Source organism: Aphelocoma coerulescens, chromosome 29, assembly GCF_041296385.1.
Source record: "Aphelocoma coerulescens isolate FSJ_1873_10779 chromosome 29, UR_Acoe_1.0, whole genome shotgun sequence".
Taxonomy (NCBI): Eukaryota; Metazoa; Chordata; class Aves; order Passeriformes; family Corvidae; genus Aphelocoma; species Aphelocoma coerulescens.
Genome location: NC_091042.1, coordinates 1,219,394 through 1,239,422, shown reverse-complemented (window position 1 = coordinate 1,239,422; position 20,029 = coordinate 1,219,394). Strand labels below are relative to the sequence as shown.

General features: G+C 60.9%; 1 protein-coding gene across 1 annotated transcript; it reads left to right on the top strand.

Moving 5' to 3' along the window:
* Positions 1-70: 70 nt before the first annotated feature.
* Positions 71-19,778, top strand: FAIM2 (Fas apoptotic inhibitory molecule 2). Its single transcript, XM_068997717.1, has 12 exons — positions 71-587; positions 2,042-2,222; positions 5,332-5,435; positions 5,548-5,612; positions 6,233-6,286; positions 9,888-9,938; positions 10,578-10,617; positions 12,592-12,629; positions 13,637-13,724; positions 14,226-14,321; positions 17,471-17,524; positions 18,930-19,778. Exons 1-12 carry the CDS (start codon positions 573-575, stop codon positions 19,077-19,079), a joined length of 936 nt encoding a protein of 311 aa, XP_068853818.1. The 5' UTR covers positions 71-572; the 3' UTR covers positions 19,080-19,778.
* The last annotated feature ends 251 nt before the right edge of the window (positions 19,779-20,029 follow it).

The following is a 20,029-nucleotide window of genomic DNA, read 5'->3' as shown; positions in this document are numbered from 1 at the left end:
TCCCATCCCATCCCATCCCATCCCATCCCATCCCATCCCATCCCATCCCATCCCATCCCATCCCATCCCATCCCATCCCATCCCATCCCATCCCATCCCATCCCTGCATCCTCCCTAACCCTGGATCATCCCCATCCCTGAATCCCCACATCCTCCCCATCCCTGCATCCCCCACATCCCTGACCCCAACCCTTCATCCTCCCGGCTGCTGTGTCTGTCCATCCTCCCCATCCCATCCCTGCATCCTCCTCCTCATCCCTGCATCCTCTCCCGTCCTGACCCCATCCCGAGCCTCTCTCCATCCCCCATCCCCATCGCTGCCGCTGCCCTCCGTCCGTCCCTGCCCTTCCCGGCTCCCCTGTGCCGCGGGCTGGCAATGGTACAGCCCTGCCTGCAGCGCCCGCCGCTCCGGGGACGGTGCTGGAAGGTGAAGGCAGCGGCTGCGGGGGCTGCGGGGGCTGCGGCGGCCGCGTCCAGCCCCGACAGCTCCCGGGAGAAGGGCTGGGAGGGACCCCGCGCCCAGCTGCATCCCGATCCCTCCCGCGGCTGCTCCCGCGGTCCAGGCAGGAGCCATGACCCAGGGAAAGGTAGGAGGGAGGCCGGAGCGGGCGGGATGAGTCCGTCCCTGTTGCATAACGGCGCGTTCGGAGGAGGAAAGAGGGGTGGAGGGAAGGGATTTCAGGAATAAAACGATGGATGGAGGGGAGAGCTGGGTACCCGTGCACGGACCCTGCGATGAGGGCAGAAGGGGCTGGGGGGTGGAAGGGGCTGGGAGTCTGGTTTTGGGGTTGGGGGCTGGTTTAGGGGTAATTTGGGGATTGGAGGCTGGTTTGGGGTTGGTGTTGGGATTGGGGGCTGGTTTCGGGGTGATTTTGGGATTGGGGACTGGTGATGGAGGCACAGCTCAAACCCTGTTAGACCCGTGGCCGTTGCTCCCCGGGGGGCTCCGGGAGGTGTTTGTGCTTTGCCATCCCTGTGCCCCCCCGGCAAGCACCCGGCACTGCCCCGAGCACCTCCTGCCCGGCCCAGGGGCTCGGGATTTTGGGGTTCTCCAACGCTCTCAGGCCGGGGAGGGGGGGTTGTGCATCCTCTGCCAGCTCATGCACCATCGCCATGGCAACGGTCTGGATGCAGCTCCATCCCTCTGGATCTCCTTGGATATCTGGGGGGGGGGGGGGGGGGGGGCTTGCATGATCTCGGCCCCCTAAACCCCGGGGACAGGGAAGGGCAGTGCCGGGGGCTGGCAGGGGAGGTGGCACAGCTGGATCTTCCCGTGGGACGGTGTTACTGAACGCCTGCCGCGTTTGGGGCTCGCTGTGATTCCAGCCCCGCATCCCGAGGCCCGCGGGGCCGCCATCCCCCGGCTGAGCTGGCTCCTCCTGGGGCAGCAGAGGAGCCCAGGCGGACAGTTTATCCCAGGCTGATCGGGAAGGTTAAAGGGATCATGTTCCCAAGGAGAGGCGAGCGCTCAGGTGGCCCCAGGCTGGCTCCTTGCTGCCATCCCAAGTCCTTGAACGCTGGGAAGCGCCAGAGCTGAGCCTCCACACGGGCAGAGAGGAAGGAGCCGGGAGAAAATTCCGGAGGGCCGAACCAGAGCATTCCTGGGAGCAACTGCCCAAGATGGGTGTAAATGGGAATGAACAGCTCAGGATTTTCTGCCCAGGAGCTGAAAGCTCTTTTTCAGGAGCAATGTAGGAAGTTTGATGAAAAGCAGAGAATTCCTTGGATGGTTTCGGTGTCACGTTGAGCCCGAGGCACCGCGGGGGCTCCCTGTCTCCCCTCAGGCCTCCCTGCCTGGAACTTCTCATCCCAATTAACACCTCAGGGGCTTTCCCGTCTCCCCTCAATCACGGCTGCGCCTTCCCGGGGGTGCCGGGATGGGCCCTGTCCAGTCCCCAGGAGCTGCTGGGTGTCTCCCGGTTCCTGACCCTCTTTTCCAGCAGAGCCCCCTCCCCCCGCACTGTGTCCGTGCCAGGTTCTCCTTCTGGGCGGTTTCTGGGATGGTTTCGCTCAGATCTCTCTCTCCCCCCTTTCTGTGCAGCTCTCCGTGAACAGCAAACCCCCCAGCTCCGAGGGGCAGGGGGACAAGAAGGACAATGCCACAGCCCCCCCGGCCCCTCCGTCCTATGAGGAGGCGACAGCGGGAGAAGGGATGAAATCCGGGGCTTTCCCTGCCCCGCCGGCGGCCCCGCTCCACCCCAGCTGGGCTTACGTCGATCCCAGTAAGTCCTTCCGTACTGGGGTGAGCCCTGGGAGAGGGGCAGAGATCCCCCCAGGACTGGAGAGGCGACGAGGAGCAGGGATGAGGGGGGAGCGGGGATGTGGTGCCCAGTTGGGCGCAGGGCAGAGCTGCAGCCGTGAGCTGCGTGAGCGTCCGTGAGCGCAGGAGAGTCCCTGCCGAGGTACAAAAGTCTCCATCCACCCCTGCGAGTCTCCATCTACACAGAAAAGTCTCCATCTGCAGAGAAAACTCCGTATCTATACACGAAAGCCATTCCAGCCATCCCAGAGACCTCACCCCCTTCCAGAAGTGGGAGGAAACTCCTTCCCAGTCCCATGGGGGGAGAAATCCCCATTCCCAGCTCACTGCCCTGGGTGATCCCAGCTCCTGGGGCTGGAGGGGAAGTCCTGGAGCAGCTGCAGGGATCCCCCCACCCCCTCCTGCCGCTCCTGCTCTGCCCCAGCTCTCAGAGCAGCTGAGGTGGCACAATCGGTGTCACAATTGGTGTCACAGCCCGAGTGTGGCTGTTGGCAGCTGGTGGCAGAGCCAGGGAGGCTGGGACACGGCTGGAGCCGAAGGCTGGATTGTTCCAGCATCCTTGTGGCCATTCCTGGGCAGACCAGCAGTTTTTCCAACAGCCAGAAGCTCCCTGGAGCTCCTGCTGGGCTGTGGCAAAGGACAAAGCCCCGGCTGTGCCCAGGGAACAGCTCCGGGCCTGCAGATGGGGCTGCACTGGGATGGGGTGGCTGGGAAGTGACCCTGGGGGTGGCTGAGTGCTCGCTCAGCACAGTTCCAGCCAGAGAAAACGCTGCAAGGACGGGATTTAGGGACTCCTGAGCCCTGCTCCATCCTCTGCTGCTTGTTCCGTCCAGCTGCAGGGACGGGACGCTTCGGGAAGGGGAAGGAGTGAAAACTTCCCCTTGGGATGTCTGTGCCGGCACATTCCGATGGCTTCTCAGCTGTTCCCTAAAGAACAGAGGGGAGAAATCCCCCCCAGGGGGCTCTGGCAACATCTGGAGCTTTCTGCTGTCACGATGAGTTAGGGTGGGCGAGGCCCAAACAGGGCGGGGATGGGGTATTTTGGGTTTAGGGGCTGGGATGGGGTATTTTGGGTCTCCAGGTGGGAAACCCAGTCCATGGGATGTCTCACACCTTGCTGGGAGCAACTGGAGAGAAGGGACGTGGATTTGGGGTTGTTTCTGTGGCAATGAACTCAGGACACGCTGTCCTGCTGGGGTCTTGGACGGGGGGATGGGTGTGGGGACACCGGGAGGGAGGAGGGCAAAACCCTTTGGAGGCTGGGGACACCGCCAGGGAGGGAGGGAGGAGGTAAAACCCTTCCATTCCCCTGAGGCACTGAGGGGTCAGTGTGGCGTTTAGGGGCCAGCGTGGTGTTTGGGTGCCAGGATTGGTGTTCAGGGGCCAGTTGGTGTTCAGGGGCCAGTTTGGCATTCAGGGGCCAGTGTGGCATTCAGGGGTCAGTGTGGCATTCAGGGGCCAGTTGGTGTTCAGGGGCCAGTTTGGCATTCAGGGGCCAGTGTGGCATTCAGGGGTCAGTGTGGCATTCAGGGGCCAGTTGGTGTTCAGGGGCCAGTTGGTGTTCAGGGGTCAGTTTGGCATTCAGAGGCCAGTGTGGCATTCAGGGGCCAGTTTGGCGTTCAGGGGCCAGTGTGGCATTCAGGGGCCAGTTTGGCGTTCAGGGGCCAGTGTGGCATTCAGGGGTCAGTGTGGCATTCAGGGGCCAGTTGGCGTTCAGGGGTCAGTGTGGCGTTCAGGGGTCAGTGTGGCATTCAGGGCCCAGTGTGGCATTCAGGGCCCAGTGTGGCGTTCAGGGGCCAGTTTGGCATTTGGGTGCCAGTTCAGGTGCCAGGATTGGTGCAGGAGGCTGGGAAGTGCCCCAGGGATTCTCCAGCCCCAGCTGCTCTGGGCCCAATGAAGGACCCAGGAGAACGTGCAGGAGGTTCAGCTCCAGTGGGGCAGGAAGGAAGGACCAAGGGATTTATTGACACCACAACAGCACCAGGGATTTGTTTCCTGCCGGGGGCACCTACGTGAGGCTCCTGCATTTCCAATGAGCAACTTTTGACCACGAAAACAGGAGAAATTCAGGATCAGGACCTTGAGCTTGGCTTTCCTGGTGTCTGCTCTGAGATTGAGAGGGTCTTTCCTCCATCTTCCTGAAGGATTTGGATGTCCCTGAGCTCAGAAGCTTTAGGAGGAGGGGAGGCATCTGTGGACCAGGCAGGGACGGGAACGTAAAGCAGGAAAGTCACACAAAAATCCCTCTGTGGAAACGCAGCGGGGGAGACTTGAGTGACACAGGAGGGGACATCAGCAAGGGAAGCAAAGAGTGCACACAATGATCATGGAATCGTGGAATGGTTTGGGTGGGATGGGACCTTAATGCTCATCCCGTTCCACCCGTGCCGTGGAACACCTCCCACTGTCCCAGGCTGTTCCAAGCCCCGTCCAGCCTGGCCTGGGACACTGCCAGGGATCCAGGGGTAGGGAAAACCAGCAACAGGAGCTTCTGTTCCTGTTTTGGCAGAGCAGAGATGACTTGTGCGGTGACTTGAGGATTTGGGGGAAGATTTTTCTCACTGGAGGCATCGGAGCTGTTTCGTCCTTGTCCAGGCTCGGTGCTTAACTGTTCCCTGGCTCCCTGCACAGAAATGGGATTGAGGGATGGGCCTCAGGGAGCTGCCAGGAGCTGCTCTCGCAGCAGGGACACTGTTGACGAAAGCCACGAAGCAAACACAGCTCAGGAGAGCAGCGAGGGAATCCTCCTGCTCCCGCTGGGAATGCTGAGTCACGGCTGCTCCGGGGATGAGTTAAAATCCACTGAAAGGAGAGCAAGGGATGCTCCCAGCTCTCCAGCTGCTGGGGAAGGTTTGGTGTTTCCTCAGACAGGATTCAGCCTGGGTTTGGGGTGGTTTGTGGGAGTGTTCCCCGCTCTGCTCCCAGGGATGGTCCTGGCGAGCCGCAGGAGGGGGAAGGGAGTGGAGGAAAATCTGGGAATCTGGGGCACCTGAGCCGTGATCCCTCCCTGGGGTCAGGGTCCGGCAGCTGGAGGGAATTGGGGTGGGAGCTGCTCCCTTTGGCCTCTGCAGGCACCAGCCCGAGCTACGGCAGCGGGGGGTACCCGGGGGACACGGAGCTGCTCACCACCTTCAGCTGGGACGACCGGAACGTGCGCAGGGTGTTCATCAGGAAGGTGAGGGAGGGACACGTCCCTGTGCCCCGGGCTGGCAGAGCCGGAGCCCCCAGCCCTCGGAGGGGCCGGGCTGTGCTGGACTCTGGGGTCCAAGGGTCACCTCTCCCTGCAGGTTTACGCCATCCTGATGGTCCAGCTCCTGGTCACCGTTGTCATCGTGGCTTTCTTCACCTTCTGGTGGGTGCTGGGTGTGTCCTGAGCCACCTGGGCCGCGGCCCTGGGCAGGTTCCTGGGGGCTGTGTCACACCTGGATTTTGTCCCAAGGATTCCAACAGAAAAGCAAAGCCAAGGGAACATTCTGAGGTCCCTCAGTCCTTTTGCTCCCATTCCCACCCATGCTGGGGTTGTGGATCATCCATCCTGGGGGACGCCCTGGGCTGCTGCCCCTGGGCAGGAACTGCTGGGTTTTCCCTGTGGGAGTCAGCAGGGCCCAGCTCCAGGGGCTGGCTTCCCTCCCCTCCTCATCCCCCTCTCCAGCTCGGGTGACCGAGCGCTCCAGGTGTGTGTGGCTCATGTTGCCTCCAGAGTAAATAATGGATCACCACCAGCCTGAGGATTTGGGCTCCCTAATCCCCTGTGGGAGCCATTCCCGGCCAGCTCCGGTGTGGAACTGGGGGAGCAGCGCTGCCCTTCCCACCTGGCAGCTGGAATTGCTCTCTGCGGGCTCGGGCTGCCAAGGGGATTCACCCGGGCTGGGTTTTCATTCCCCACGCTGGGGCTGTTCCCGGGGTTCCTTGAGCAGGGAGCTGGGAGGGATTGGATTTTCCCTGCTCAGGATCTTTCCTTCTGTCTTGCAGTGAACCGGTCAAGGGCTACATCCAGACCCACTCTGCTTGGTACTGGGCTTCCTAGTGAGTATCCCTGGCTTTTCCTGCGGCCTTGTGAGCTCCGGACAGCCAGGATGGGGGTGTGGGGATGTGGGAAGGGGCTCCAACACTTCCCAAACCCTTCCCTGTCCTGCATGTGAGGAATTGCTCCGAAGTGTCCAGGGGCAGCTGGGGAGGGTCCTGGAATCATGGAATGGGTTGGGTTGGAGGGACCTCAGAGCCCACCCAGTGCCACCCCTGCCATGACAGGGATGCTCCCTCTGTCCCAGGCTGCTCCAAGCCCTGTCCAGCCTGGCCTTGGGCACTGCCAGGGATCCAGGGGAATCCACAACCTCCCAGGGCAACCAGTCCATGGGTGAGCTTGAGGTGAGAGGATGGGAAATCTCACCTGAGTGAGCCAGAGACACGAGAGAGGCGAGCTCCAAACACTTCCCAAAAAATGGCTCTAGAAACCAGGATCAAAGTAAATGCCTGAGTATTTCTTGGCAGAAAACCAGGGAAAACCAGGGCGTTTCCAGGGCAACTGTGGAAACTCCTCTGAGTCCTGGAAGGATGTTCAGGATACCTTAGAGGCTTCATCTTGGGAATGTCCCCTTGGAAGCTCCAAAAACCTCCTTGCAGAGCACCCAGGAAAACACGGCAGAACCCATCTGTGACACCTGGAAGGATGTTCAGGGTACCATGGAGGCTGAATTTCAGGATTTTCCCCTTGGAAGCCGGGGGTTGCTGGGGTTTCCATTACAAAATATCCAGTGGGTATGGGGGGTGGATTTGGAGGGGCTGGGATGTTCCTGGCCATGTCTGAGTGGGGCTGTCACTCCTGGGGCTCCAGCCCTGAAGTTGGGATGCCATTCCTTGGTGGCCCAGGCCAGCCCGGAACGGAGCTTCCAAGCGCTGGGATCTCCTGGCTCTGTGCTTTCTGGGCTCCTGGTGGGATCAGGGCTGCTCGTTAAGTGTGAGGTGAACTCAGCTTTAATCAGCTCACACCCAAATCAGGAGATGAGACATTGGCTTGTATAACCTGGGAAAAGCCTCCGAACAGCAGCAATGGGAGCAGCCGGCAGCTCCGTGGCACCAGGAGGGAAGTGAAGGTGCTCCAGTGGGCAGCCGGGGCTGGACAGGCAGTGTCACCTCACAGGGGGCAGGGAGAGGAGGCTCAGCCTTGCTCGGGTCCCCACCTTGGCCCCTGGGGTCACCTCTTCCAGCTCCCTGCGCAGAGGGAGTTTATTCCTTCCTATTTTCCAGTAGGAACAGCCTTGGGGCAGCTGGGGGGTTCTGTCCTGGAGGAATTGTCCCCCTGGTCATCGTCCCCCTGGTCATTGTCCCGCTGTGCCCAGGTGAGACCCCACCTGCAGAGCTGCCCCAGCCCTGGGGCCCAGCACAGGGAGGACCTGGAGCTGCTGGAGAGATCCAGAGGAGGCCCTGCAGCTGCTCCAGGGCTGGAGCCCCTCTGGAGCCAGGCTGGGAGAGCTGGGGGTGCTCACCTCACTCTGGGGAGACCTTGGAGCCCCTTGCAGGGCCTAAAGGGGCTCCAGGAGAGCTGGGGAGGGACTGGGGACAAGGCATGGAGGGACAGGATTCAGGGAATGGCTTCCCACTGCCAGAGGGCAGGGCTGGATGGGATATTGGGAAGGAATTGTTCCCTGTGAGGGTGGGGAGGCCCTGGAATGGATTTCCCAGAGCAGCTGGGGCTGCCCCTGGATCCCTGGCAGTGCCCAAGGCCAGGCTGGACAGGGCCTGGAGCAGCCTGGGGCAGTGGGAGGTGTCCCTGCCCATGGCAGGGGTGGGATGGGATGGATTTTAGGGTCCCCTCCCACCCAAACCATTCCATGACTTTCATTCTGTTTTTTCACTGCCCAGGGAGCCAAGCCCTTCCCTCCATTCCAGTGTCTCCAAATGCTTGTCCTGGTCCATGCCTGGATCTCCTTCCTGACCAGAGACCTCTGTAAAACAAAGCTGGGAGCCCCAGGATGGTTTCCCACTGCTGGGGTGGCACCTCAGGGGAATAAATCCAGAGCGGACGAGGGATGGACAACCCCGCTGGCTCTGTGCTCCTGCCAGTCCCTTTCCAGCTGCTCAGCCGTGTCCACTCTGGCTTTCCTGGTTTCCCAGTGGGAGAGCTGTGCCTGGGTTATCTCTGTGCCCTGCTCGTGGCCCTGGGCTCTGCCGTCACCTCCCCGCCTTGGCCGAGGGTCAGTGGCTATCGGGAGCCATCGGCACATCCGGAGCCGCTGCCCCGGGCGCCAGGGAAAGCAGGGAGCAGCTTCCAGAGCCTGGAAAAACACCCGGCTGCGGGCGGGAGAGCCTCCCTCAGCTCTGGGGCTGCTGTGCTGTGAGAGGGGACAAATCCTGGCACATAAAAACTGCCAGGAGCTGGGCGGGGCTGGGCAGCCACGGCTCGGCTGAGCCGGGAGGATGCTCCTGCCCTGGGCTCTTCCCCGAGCCCTTTTCTGAACGGATCCTCCTGCCCCCAGCCCTTCCCTGGGTGGATCCTCCTGCCTTGGGCTCTTCCCCGAGCCCTTTTCTGAACGGATCCTCCTGCCCTGAGCCCTTCCCTGGGTGGATCCTCCTGCCTTGGGCTCTTCCCCGAGCCCTTTTCTGAACGGATCCTCCTGCCCCAAGCCCTTCCCTGGGTGGATCCTCCTGCCTTGGGCTCTTCCCCGAGCCCTTTTCTGAACGGATCCTCCTGCCCCGAGCCCTTCCCTGGGTGGATCCTCCTGCCCCGAGCCCTTCCCTGAGCTCTTCCCTGCCCTGGGCGCTTCCTCAAGCTCTCCTGCAGCGGAATCCTGGAATGGGTTGGGTTGGAGGGACGTTAAAGCCCATCCAGTCCCAAACCCCCATGGGCAGGGACACCTCCCGCTGTCCCAGGCTGCTCCAAGCCCTGTCCAACCTGGCCTTGGACACTTCCAGGGATGGACAGTCCAAAACTTCCCATTCCTGGAGGGATTCACCATGGAGCAGCTCCCTCCTCCAGCACAGCCCTTCCAGCCCTTCCTGAGCCCAGTCACCCTCCCAACCCCTGGTTTAAGAACCCCCAGCCTTGATCCCACCAAGCTGGAAAAGGTTTGGAAACGAGGGGCAAAGCCTGGCACCTCACAGAGCCATGGAATCTTGGAATCATGAAGGTTGGAAAAGGCCCTGGAGACCATCGAGTCCAACCATCAACCCTCCCCTCACCACTGGCCATGTCCCCCAGTGCCACATCCACAGCTTTTTGGCCACTTCCAAGGATGGGATTCCACTGCTGCCTGGGCAGCCCCTTCCAATCCCTGGCCTCCCTTTCCATCAGGGAATGTTTCCTAAGAGCCAGCACAAATCCAGTTCCTGCCCTCTTTGTCACTGACACATTTGGGTGCTCTCCTGGGCCTGAACCCGACCTTGGCTCTGCTCCAGATCCTGCCCTCAGCTTTTCCAGGGATGTTTTGTCCCACCCTGGGGATGGGCACTGCAGAGGAGGCCCCTGAGGGCAGGAAGGAGCTTTAGTGAGGGACCAGGGGTAGGAACGGCCTTGACTGGCGCCTGACGGGGTGTTTGCATTTCCAACATCCCCATCCCGTGGGAATTCCCACCTGCACCACCATCCCAGGCTGGTTTTCCCCGCTGAACTCTCCCTCTCTCCTTGCAGCGCTGTTTTCTTCATCACCTACCTGATCCTCGCCTGCTGCTCCGGGCCCAGGTACGGGGATCGCTTTGGGATCTGGGACAGCCTGGGGAATGCAGCAGGAATGTTTTCCTCAGCCCCTGTTATGGGGCAGGGATGGGGCTGTGCCAGCACCGGGATGGAGGGACTGGGGCGGCAGCTGCATTTCCATGGGGTCATGGAATGGGGTTGGGTTGGAAGGGACATTAAAGCCCATCCAGTGCCACCCCTGCCAGGGCAGGGACACCTCCCACTGCCCCAGGCTGCTCCAAGCCCCAATGTCCAGCCTGGCCTTGGGCACTGCCAGGGATCCAGGGGCAGCCCCAGCTGCTCTGGGCACCCTGCCCCCGCTGCTGGCAGCAGCTGCTCCAGGCCTGACACGGCCTCGGGTTGCTGCAGCTCACGAGTCCAGTTGCAGCTCCAGATTCTGGGAATGAAACATTCCAGAGGATGCTCCCGTCAGCTCCCAGCGGAGCAGGAATGTCCTGGGAACCTTTGTCCCAGCATGGTGACCCTGCCCTGGCCGCCCTTGGCACTTTTGCACAGGGCACTAATTACCCAGCAGGGTCATGAATTACCCAGCAGGGTCATTAATTACCCCCCCAGTCAGTAATTACCCTCGTGGTCACTGATTCCCTGGCACAGCCCCTGCTGAGCGGCCCCTTCCCTTTGCAGGAGATACTTCCCATGGAATCTGATCCTGCTCAGCATCTTTGTGAGTGGCACACGGGCCCTGGGGCTGAGCGGCCCCAAGGACACCCACAGGGCTGGGATTCCTGGGGAAACGGGGCAATTTCATCCTCTGATTGCCCTGTGCTTGGGCTGAGGAGCTGTGGTTGCACTGGGATGGGAGAAACTGGAAAAAAGGGAGCCTCTGTTTGTTAAAAACTTACAAAAAATAATCCGTGGAGTCTGGTGGGAACTGGGGTGGGAGCTGGGATTGGAGCTGGAGTAGGAGCTGGGATGGGAACTGGGATTGGAGCTGGGATGGGAGCTGGGATTGGAGCTGGAGTGGGAGCTGGGATGGGAACTGGGATTGGAGCTGGAGTGGGAGCTGGGGTGGGAGCTGGGATGGGAACTGGGATGGGAGCTGGGATGGGAGCTGGGATGGGAGCTGGGATGGGAACTGGGATTGGAGCTGGGGTGGGAGCTGGGATGGGAACTGGGATTGGAGCTGGGATGGGAACTGGGATTGGAGCTGGAATGGGAGCTGCGATGTGGGAGGGGAGCTGGGGTGGGAGCTGGGATGGGGAGCTGGGATGGGAGCTGGGGTGGGAGCTGGGATGTGGGAGGGGAGCTGGGATGGGAGCTGGGATGGGAACTGGGATTGGAGCTGGAGTGGGAGCTGGGATGGGAACTGGGATTGGAGCTGGGATGGGAGCTGGAGTGGGAGCTGGGGTGGGAGCTGGGGTGGGAACTGGGATTGGAGCTGGAGTGGGAGCTGGAGTGGGAGCTGGGATGGGAGCTGGGATGGGAGCTGGGATTGGAGCTGGGATGGGAGCTGGGATGGGAACTGGGATTGGAGCTGGGATGGGAGCTGGAGTGGGAGCTGGGGTGGGAGCTGGGGTGGGAACTGGGATTGGAGCTGGAGTGGGAGCTGGAGTGGGAGCTGGGATGGGAGCTGGGATGGGAGCTGGGATTGGAGCTGGGATGGGAGCTGGGATGGGAACTGGGATTGGAGCTGGGATGGGAACTGGGGTGGGAGCTGGGATGGGAGCTGGGATGGGAGCTGGGATTGGAGCTGGGTGGGAACTGGGATTGGAGCTGGGGATGGGAGCTGGGACTGGAGGTGGGGTGGGAGCTGGGATTGAAGCTGGGATGGCAGCTGGGATGCGGGATGGGATGCGGGAGGGGAGCTGGGATGGGAGCTGGGGTGGGAAATGGGATGTGGGAGGGGAGCTGGGATGCGGGATGGGAGCTGGGATGGGAGCTGGGATGGGAACTGGGATGGGAGCTGGGATGTGGGATGGGAGCTGGGATGGGAGCTGCGATGGGAGCTGGGATGGGAACTGGGATTGGAGCTGGGATGGGAACTGGGGTGGGAGCTGGGATGGGAGCTGGGATGGGAGCTGGGATTGGAGCTGGGTGGGAACTGGGATTGGAGCTGGGGATGGGAGCTGGGACTGGAGGTGGGGTGGGAGCTGGGATTGAAGCTGGGATGGCAGCTGGGATGCGGGATGGGATGCGGGAGGGGAGCTGGGATGGGAGCTGGGGTGGGAAATGGGATGTGGGAGGGGAGCTGGGATGCGGGATGGGAGCTGGGATGGGAGCTGGGATGGGAACTGGGATGGGAGCTGGGATGTGGGATGGGAGCTGGGATGGGAGCTGCGATGGGAGCTGCGATGTGGGAGGGGAGCTGGGATGTGGGAGGGGAGCTGGGATGGGAGCTGGGATGGGAGCTGGGATGTGGGATGGGAGCTGGGATGTGGGAGGGGAGCTGGGGTGGGAGCTGGGATGGGAGCTGGCTCCTGTGCAGGAGGGATGCAGGAGCAGGGGATGCTCCCGGGCCCTCTGCCCTCCCTCTGCCCTCTCCCGTGGCTGTCAGTCACTGGGGGGTTCCAAATGCTGCCAGAATTCCTTCTCCTGTGGGTCTGAGAGGCTTCCCTGCCCTTTTCTCTGGGATTGAGGGAGTGCCTGTGGTGTCTCCTCCCGGGACATGAGGGCACTAACGAGGCTCTGTTTTCCCCAGACCCTGTCCATGGCCTATCTCACGGCAATGCTCTCCAGGTAGGTTGGACACTGTCCCGTTCCTGTGTCCTGTCTCTTCCTGAAAAAATTCCCTATTCCTGAGGAACCTGGGCCACCTGAGCTGTCTGGGGCTCCCAGTTCTAAGGAAGGTTTCCAAGGCCTGTCCCTGTCCCGGTGGAGGCAGCACTGGGGGATTCCCACATCCCAAATCCTGCAGGAGAGCCCTGGAGGGCCGGGACAGGGCAGCACCTGGGTGGGCTGGAGGTGACCACACAGTGATCCCACTGGGCAGGTCCCAGGCAGGCTGCAGTGAGCCAAGGGATTTTTTGCAGCAGTTTCAGGAATTTGTATCCCCCAGCCTGTTCCCTTCCGCTCATTTGCACCGGGAAATCTGCTCCTGGCTCACGTGGGAGCTGGGAGAGCAGGATGTGATCCCGGGCGGGTGATGGATGTATTGGGACAAAGAAATCCGCGGCCTCAGCAGCTCCAGGGGGAAAACTCCAGTGACTCCGCACAAATCCCCCGGGAGAGCGGGACTGGCTTTGCCAAGGGCTGAGCCTGGCACTGCAGCCAAAATCCTGATCCAGCCTGGAGACCATTCCAGCCTGAGCCTGCAGCCGCTGTCCCTGCTCCAATCCCTCCTTCCTGCCCTTTTCCAAAAGCCAGACCAGGCAGGAGCCCAGGGGCTGCTCCTCTGGTTTCCCCTCATGCTGCGGTGACTTTTGGCATCCTGGTGTTGCTGCATCCCAGTCAGGACCCTCCCCATTCCCTGTCTGTCCGTGGGATTGGTGGGCTTGGAGCCCATCGGCTGCTCCGGAGCTCTGGGAGGCCCAAATGGACCCTCCTGCCTTCCCTCCATCCTTCAAAACAGCAGGAAAACCCATCCAGGTTTTTTTCTCTCCTTCCCTTTTTAACACGAATGTGGGATATTGACACTTCCAGCGCTCTTCGTGCCCGGAGGATTCGCGCTTTCCTTGCCTGTCTGAATCCCCTCTCCCCATCCCTGTGGGAATGACCCCAACGTGGTTTTCCCGGTAACTTTGCAGTTACTACAACACCAAGTCGGTGCTGCTGTGCCTCGGGATCACGGCCCTGGTCTGTCTGTCTGTCACCATCTTCAGCTTCCAGAGCAAGGTGGGACTGTGGAGCCTCCCTCGGGAAGGGGCGCATCCGGGGCAGGACAGGGAGCCGGGGGCAGCTGGGAATGTCTGGGAGGCTCTGGGATGTGGGGATGTCATGAGAAGGTTGGAATAGATCAGGGAGGGATGTGGCTGGGATGGGAATGGGGCTGGAAGATGCTGACATGTGGGAATAACCTGGGATTTTGGAGGACTGGGATGTGTCAGGGATGTCAGTGGGGCTGGAAGAGGCTGGCTGGTGGTAAATGGGAATTTTGGAGGGTTAGGCTGTGGGATAGAGAAGGACACAAAGGTGTGTGATGGATTTGGGATTCCTGGTGCGTGGCGGGTCCTGAGCCCTTCCCTGTGGCACTGATGGGGGTTTGGGAAGCGTTGGCTCTGTGCCGGGGGTGGCTGAGGGGCAGAACCGGCTCCGGGGGGTTCTGTGGGACTCGGGGGTTGTGGTTCCCACTGGGATGAGCCCCTGGAACGGGACATTCCCCCCTTCTGTCCGCAGTTCGACTTCACGTCCTACCAGGGCGTGCTCTTCGTGCTGCTCATGGTGCTGTTCCTGGGGGGACTGGTCCTGGCTGTCATCCTGCCCTACCAATATGTGAGTGACCAGCTGGGCCAAACTGGGCCAAACTGGGCCAAACTGGGCGGGCTGGGGGGGTCAGCTCCCCAAAACCAGGTGGGAACCCCCAGGGAGGGACAGAAGAGCAGGGGGTCATTCCCAGGGATGGCCAATGGGAACGGCTCAAGGATGGAACTGGGCCAGGGTTGAGGACGTTTCCTGCTGCTCCTGGTGACGGAACCATGGAATCCTGGAATGATTTCGGTTGGGAGGGACCCCAGAGCCCTGGACAGGGACACCTCCCACTGCCCCAGGCTGGCCTTGGGCACTGCCAGGGATCCAGGGGCAGCCACAGCTCCTCTGGGAAATCCATTCCAGCCCCTGCCCACCCTCACAGGGAGGAATTCCTTCCCAATATCCCATCCATCCCTGCCCTCTGGCAGTGGAAGCCATTCCCTGTGTCCTGTCCCTCCATCCCCTGTCCCCAGTCCCTCTCCAGCTCTCCTGGAGTCCCTTTAGGCACTGGAAGGGGATCCAAGGTCTCCCTGGAGCCTTCTCCTCTCCAGGTGAGCACCCCCAGCTCTCCCAGCCTGGCTTCAGCCCTCGGAGCAGCTCCATGGCTCCCATTCCAACACATCCATGCCCCTCCTGCGCTGGGGCACCCTGGATGCAGACGGGGTCTCACCTGAGCACAGGTGCCTCTGCTCAGGCCTCAGTTTCCCCTCAGTAAAACAGGGAAATGAGCACATTAAACTCTGTCCCAAATCCAGGGCAGGACCTGGACTTAGGACTAACACCCGGCACCTGCAGAGCTCAAATCTTGAGGCCTCAGTTTCTCAGCAAGGACCCTGAGGTCTGAGTGACCCTCAGGAGCCAAGTCCCCAGGGACAGTGACCCCCTGAGTGTCCCCAAGGCCTGCCAACCCCTCGCACAGCTCCAGCCACTTCCTTCAGCCTCTCCGGCCACTCCTGGCTCCAGCTGTGCCCAGGGGAAACCTCGGAGCAGCTTCCAAGCACGCTGGAGCAGGGCTGGGCTGCATCCAAGGTGTCTCATCCCGGGAGGCCTCACTGCCAGAGCCCGGCAGCCCCTGGGACACTGGGATGGGTGAGGGAAGGGGCTGGGGCTGGGCAGGTGCCATAAATCCCCTGAGAGGCTCAGGGATCCCAAATCCTTCGCCATCCCAGCCAGCTCCTCTGCCATGAGCCATTCCCTAAGGAAGACCTGCGGGATATTCCCAGCGGTCCCAGCCCTGGAGCTGGTGCTGGACAAATCCAGCCTGGGCATTCCAAAGGGTTGGATTTTGGCTGTCTGGGCTCGGGCTTCTCCTCTCCCCAGTGGGAACGTGAGGCTGGAGCAGCTCCCGGTGCCAAAGCACAGCCATGAAACTGGAGAGACAGCTGCTCCTTATCTGACATGTGGTGAGATAAGCACAGCGGAGGCAGCCCGGGAATGAGCCCGGGAGGCAGGAGGTGACTCTGGAGAGGCAGGAGAAACCCCTGGAGAGGCAGGGACATCCCTGGCTTCATTGAACCCATCTCGGGTTGAACCAGCACCTTCTCCTGGTTCCTCTGGGCCACAGCAGGGGCTGAGCTTTGGTCCCAGTTCCAGTGGAATTCCCCCCCTGACTCCCACGGATGAATACATTTAAACTTTGCATGTTAATTAAGCACAGAGTCATGGAATGTCCAAGGGGGAAGGGACCCACCGGGGTCATCCAGTCCAGCTCCTGTCCCTGCCTAGGACATCCCAACAATCCCACCTTGTGCCTGAGCGTTGTCCACACGCTCCTGGAGCTCTGGCAGCCCTGAGGAGCTGTTCCAGTGGGGGAAGAACCTTTTCCCAGTATCTGACCCGAACCTCCCCTGACACAGCTCCAGCTGCTCCCTCAGGTAAATTAAAGTTGGGTCCAGCTCTTGGAATATTTGGTGTTTCTTCCACTGGGATCAGCCGTGTTTGGGTAAATAAATCCGTTCTGGGGGTGCTCCAAAGTGTTCCCATCAGGGAGTGCTGGGACTGGGACACGTGGCCGCCCCATCCCTGCAAGTGTCCAGGGCCAGGCTGGACAGAGCTTGGAGCACCCTGGGACAGTGGAAGGTGCCCATGGCAGGGGTGGCACTGGATGGGTTTTAAGGTCCCTTCCCAATCCAAACCATTCCATGATTCCATGATTTCCATGGGACAGTCACTGGGGCCAAGTGCAGTTTGGGATAACAAACACCTGGCGGAGAAGTTTAGGATACAAAGGCCACAGTGAGGGGGGAACTGAGGCCCCGTGTCCTGCTCTGTGCCACAGAAACTTTCCCAAAGCATCTGTTGAAGTCGGAAGTGGTGCAAATCCCGCCTGCGCTTTTAGAGCACCTTCCCAACTTTTCTCCCCCACCTGGGAGCCAAATCCCGTGGGAGGGAAGTCCTGCGTAGCCCATTCTGCCCAGCTCTGACGGCTCTGTCTGTGTGTCCGTGTCCGTGTATCCATGTCTGTGTCCGTGTGTCCGTGTGTCCGTGTGTCCGTGTGTCCGTGTGTCCGTGTGTCCGTGTCCATGTGTCCATGCATCCATGTGTCTGTGTCCATGTGTCCATGTCTGTGTCCATGTCCACATGTCCATGCGTCTGTGTCCATGTGTCTGTGTCCGTGTCCATGTCGGTGTGTCCGTGTCCATGTGTCCGTGTCCATGTGTCCATGTCCATGTGCCCATGTCTGTGTCTGTGTCCGTGTGTCCGTGTGTCCATGTCCGTGTCCGTGTCCATGTGTCCTTGTCCATGCATCCATGTGTCCATATGTCCATGTGTCCGTGTCCATGTCTGTGTCCATGTGTCCATGTCCATGTGTCCATGTCCGTGTCCGTGTCCATGTGTCCATGTCTGTGTCCATGTCCGTGTCCATGTCCATGTCCATGTCCATGTCCATGTCCATGTCCATGTCCATGTGTCCATGTCTGTGTCTGTGTGTCCATGTCTGTGTCCATGTCCATGTGTCCATGTCCGTGTCCGTGTCCATGTGTCTGTGTCCATGTGTCCATGTGTCCACGTGTCCATGTCTGTGTCCATGTCTGTGTCTGTGTCTGTGTCTGTGTCCATGTCCGTGTGTCCATGTCCGTGTGTCCATGTCCGTGTCCGTGTGTCCATGTCTGTGTCCGTGTCTGTGTCCATGTCTGTGTCCATGTCCATGTGTCCATGTCTGTGTCCCTCAGGTCCCGTGGCTCCACGCAATCTACGCTCTGCTCGGGGCCGGGATCTTCACTATGGTGAGTGGCTGCTCCTGGGATCTGGCAGGGAAAACGGGGAATTTGGGAAGGAGCTTGGAGCCTCCAGGGAGCCGGGGCAGGGATTGCAGGGCTTGGGGTGGCCCCGGAGCAGCGATCCCGGCGGGAGCGGAGCCTGGCACAGGAGGTGCTGCGGACGTGCTGGTGCCAGCGCAGGGCATGGTGCGAGTGCCAAGCTGTGTGGGGTGAGCAATCCCAGCTGGATTGCTCTGCAGGGATCGTGGGGACAGGCCAAAGGTGTCTCTGGAGAGGAGCAGGCAGAGCTGAGCTCAGCACAGCCCCGGGAGCGAGGGGATCCAGGGATGAGGCCGCACGGTCGAGTCGGGGCTGGTTGGGCGAGAGCGAGCCAAGGATTGGGATGAGTTTGTCTCATGGAGGTGCAGAAAGACAGGGAAGGCTGAGCCTGGGGATTAAGAGTTATTAGGAAGCTTTAACACAGGCGGGAGAAGCCCTGGAACTGGGCAGCTCCTCCAAAGAAAGGCTTGGCTTGTTCCCAGTGGTCCCTCCCGAGAGCCCCTTCCAGAGCGAGTCCCGGCAGCGCTGCGCTGGGATTCAGCCGGGGGCGTTCCCTGGAGCCGGGGCTCAGCCCGGGCCTGCCCTGGGCTCCGAGGCGGTGCCCACTGGGCACGTTGGGAATGGGAGCAGTTGAGCAATTGCCTTTATCACCCATAAAAGACACTCCAAGGGAGCGCGGGGAGCGCGGTGCTGATTCACGGCTCAAGATCCTCTGTAAAATACAAGGAGGCTTCAACATCTGATAATTACCCCATAAACATCAGTCAGAGCCTCAGCCTGGCCCTGCCAGGGCAGCTCGGCTGGGATCTGTTCCGGGGGGATAAAACAGCATCTCCTGGGGGGTGGTGCAGCCCCGCAGAGCTCCAGACCCAGGGGGGGACAGCAGGATGGCAGAAGGAGGGAAGGAAGGGAGGGAGGAGAAAATGGTGGATTGAAGTCATGCCTGGGATTTCTGGTGGTGCTGCTCTTGGGGCCAGGTCACCCTGTGACCACCTCGTTCCCTGGCAGGTGTTTCCCACCCGGGGGAAATGTGGAAGCTTCAAGCTGTGGGCTCTGGGAGAGGAGGAGGAGGAGGGAGGGTGGCCCCAGAGGTGGCCCTGGGATGGAGGATGCCTGAGGGAAGAGGGCCTGGAGTGGGAGTTACACTCAGGGTTTGACTGTCAGGAGGGAAATGAGGGAAGGGGAAAGTTGCAGCTCGTTCAGTGCCTTGTTCTGAGCTCCTGAATTGTGGTCACAGCCCATAAAAAGGGGCTGCACGTCTGTCCCGGCTCCAGGGAGGCAGCGGGGACATCTCCTGTCATTAGAGCCCTTCTTGCCTCCCTGGGCCAAACCTCCCTGTCACTGTCCTGGGGTTTCCTCCTTTCCCTCCCAGTTCCTGGCCCTGGACACGCAGATGCTGATGGGGAATCGCCGGTACTCGCTGAGCCCCGAGGAATACATCTTTGGAGCCCTCAACATCTACCTGGACATCATCTACATCTTCTCCTTCTTCCTGCAGTTCTTTGGCTCCAGCCAGGAGTGAGGGCAGCAGGGCAGGATCCTCCCTGTGCTGGAAATGTGAGGGGTTAAATTGAAAAGCAGAGGCGAAAGGGTTCCGAACCACCAAGCTGAGCCAGTCCCTCCCTTTCTGGTCCATCCAACGCACTGAGGAGCCCCGGGCCCCTCCCGCAGCTTTGTACATTTGCTGTCAGGCCTTTGTGACCCCGAGAGCAAAGCAGGGCTTCAGTGTCGTGTCCCTTCTGCTCCCCCCACTCCCGCCCAGCCCAAACCAGTCCAGAGACTGGGGGCAGGAGACCGGGACCTCCCCGGCCCCAGGGGCTGCTGGAGGTGCCCTCTGCCCGTCACGGGGTGAAAGTGTTGAGACAAAACAACAGTGAGGGCAGCAGAGCAGGGAATTTGGTTAGGTCCTGGCAGGAAAAGCAGCTGAGCCAAGGGAAAGGCTTGGGGAATCCTTGCATTGCCCTGTTTCCCACATTCCTTCGGAGCTTGGTGGCCTCTGCGCTCTTCCTGGTGGCTCTGCTGCTGGAAACACGGAGTGTGGGATCATGGAGCTGGATTTCGGTGCTCCAGGCACAGGGAACCTGTTTGTTCAGGACGTGCAGCTCTCTGAGGCCATCCCTGATGCCACTGCAGGAAGAATTTCCCTGGATCCTTTGCATCTGGCCATGAGCCTTCCCTTCCCTTCCCTTCCCTTCCCTTCCCTTCCCTTCCCTTCCCTTCCCTTCCCTTCCCTTCCCTTCCCTTCCCTTCCCTTCCCTTCCCTTCCCTTCCCTTCCCTTCCCTTCCCTTCCCTTCCCTTCCCTTCCCTTCCCTTCCCTTCCCTTCCCTTCCCTTCCCTTCCCTTCCCTTCCCTTCCCTTCCCTTCCCTTCCCTTCCCTTCCCTTCCCTTCCCTTCCCTTCCCTTCCCTTCCCTTCCCTTCCCTTCCCTTCCCTTCCCTTCCCTTCCCTTCCCTTCCCTTCCCTTCCCTTCCC

Bases quoted from the DNA above. Each gene is read 5' to 3' on its own strand.
- FAIM2 (XM_068997717.1), top strand. The intron at 6,287-9,887 runs GTGAGTATCCCT...CTCTCCTTGCAG, and splicing joins GCTTGGTACTGGGCTTCCTA to CGCTGTTTTCTTCATCACCT. The intron at 12,630-13,636 runs GTAGGTTGGACA...GTAACTTTGCAG, and splicing joins CTCACGGCAATGCTCTCCAG to TTACTACAACACCAAGTCGG.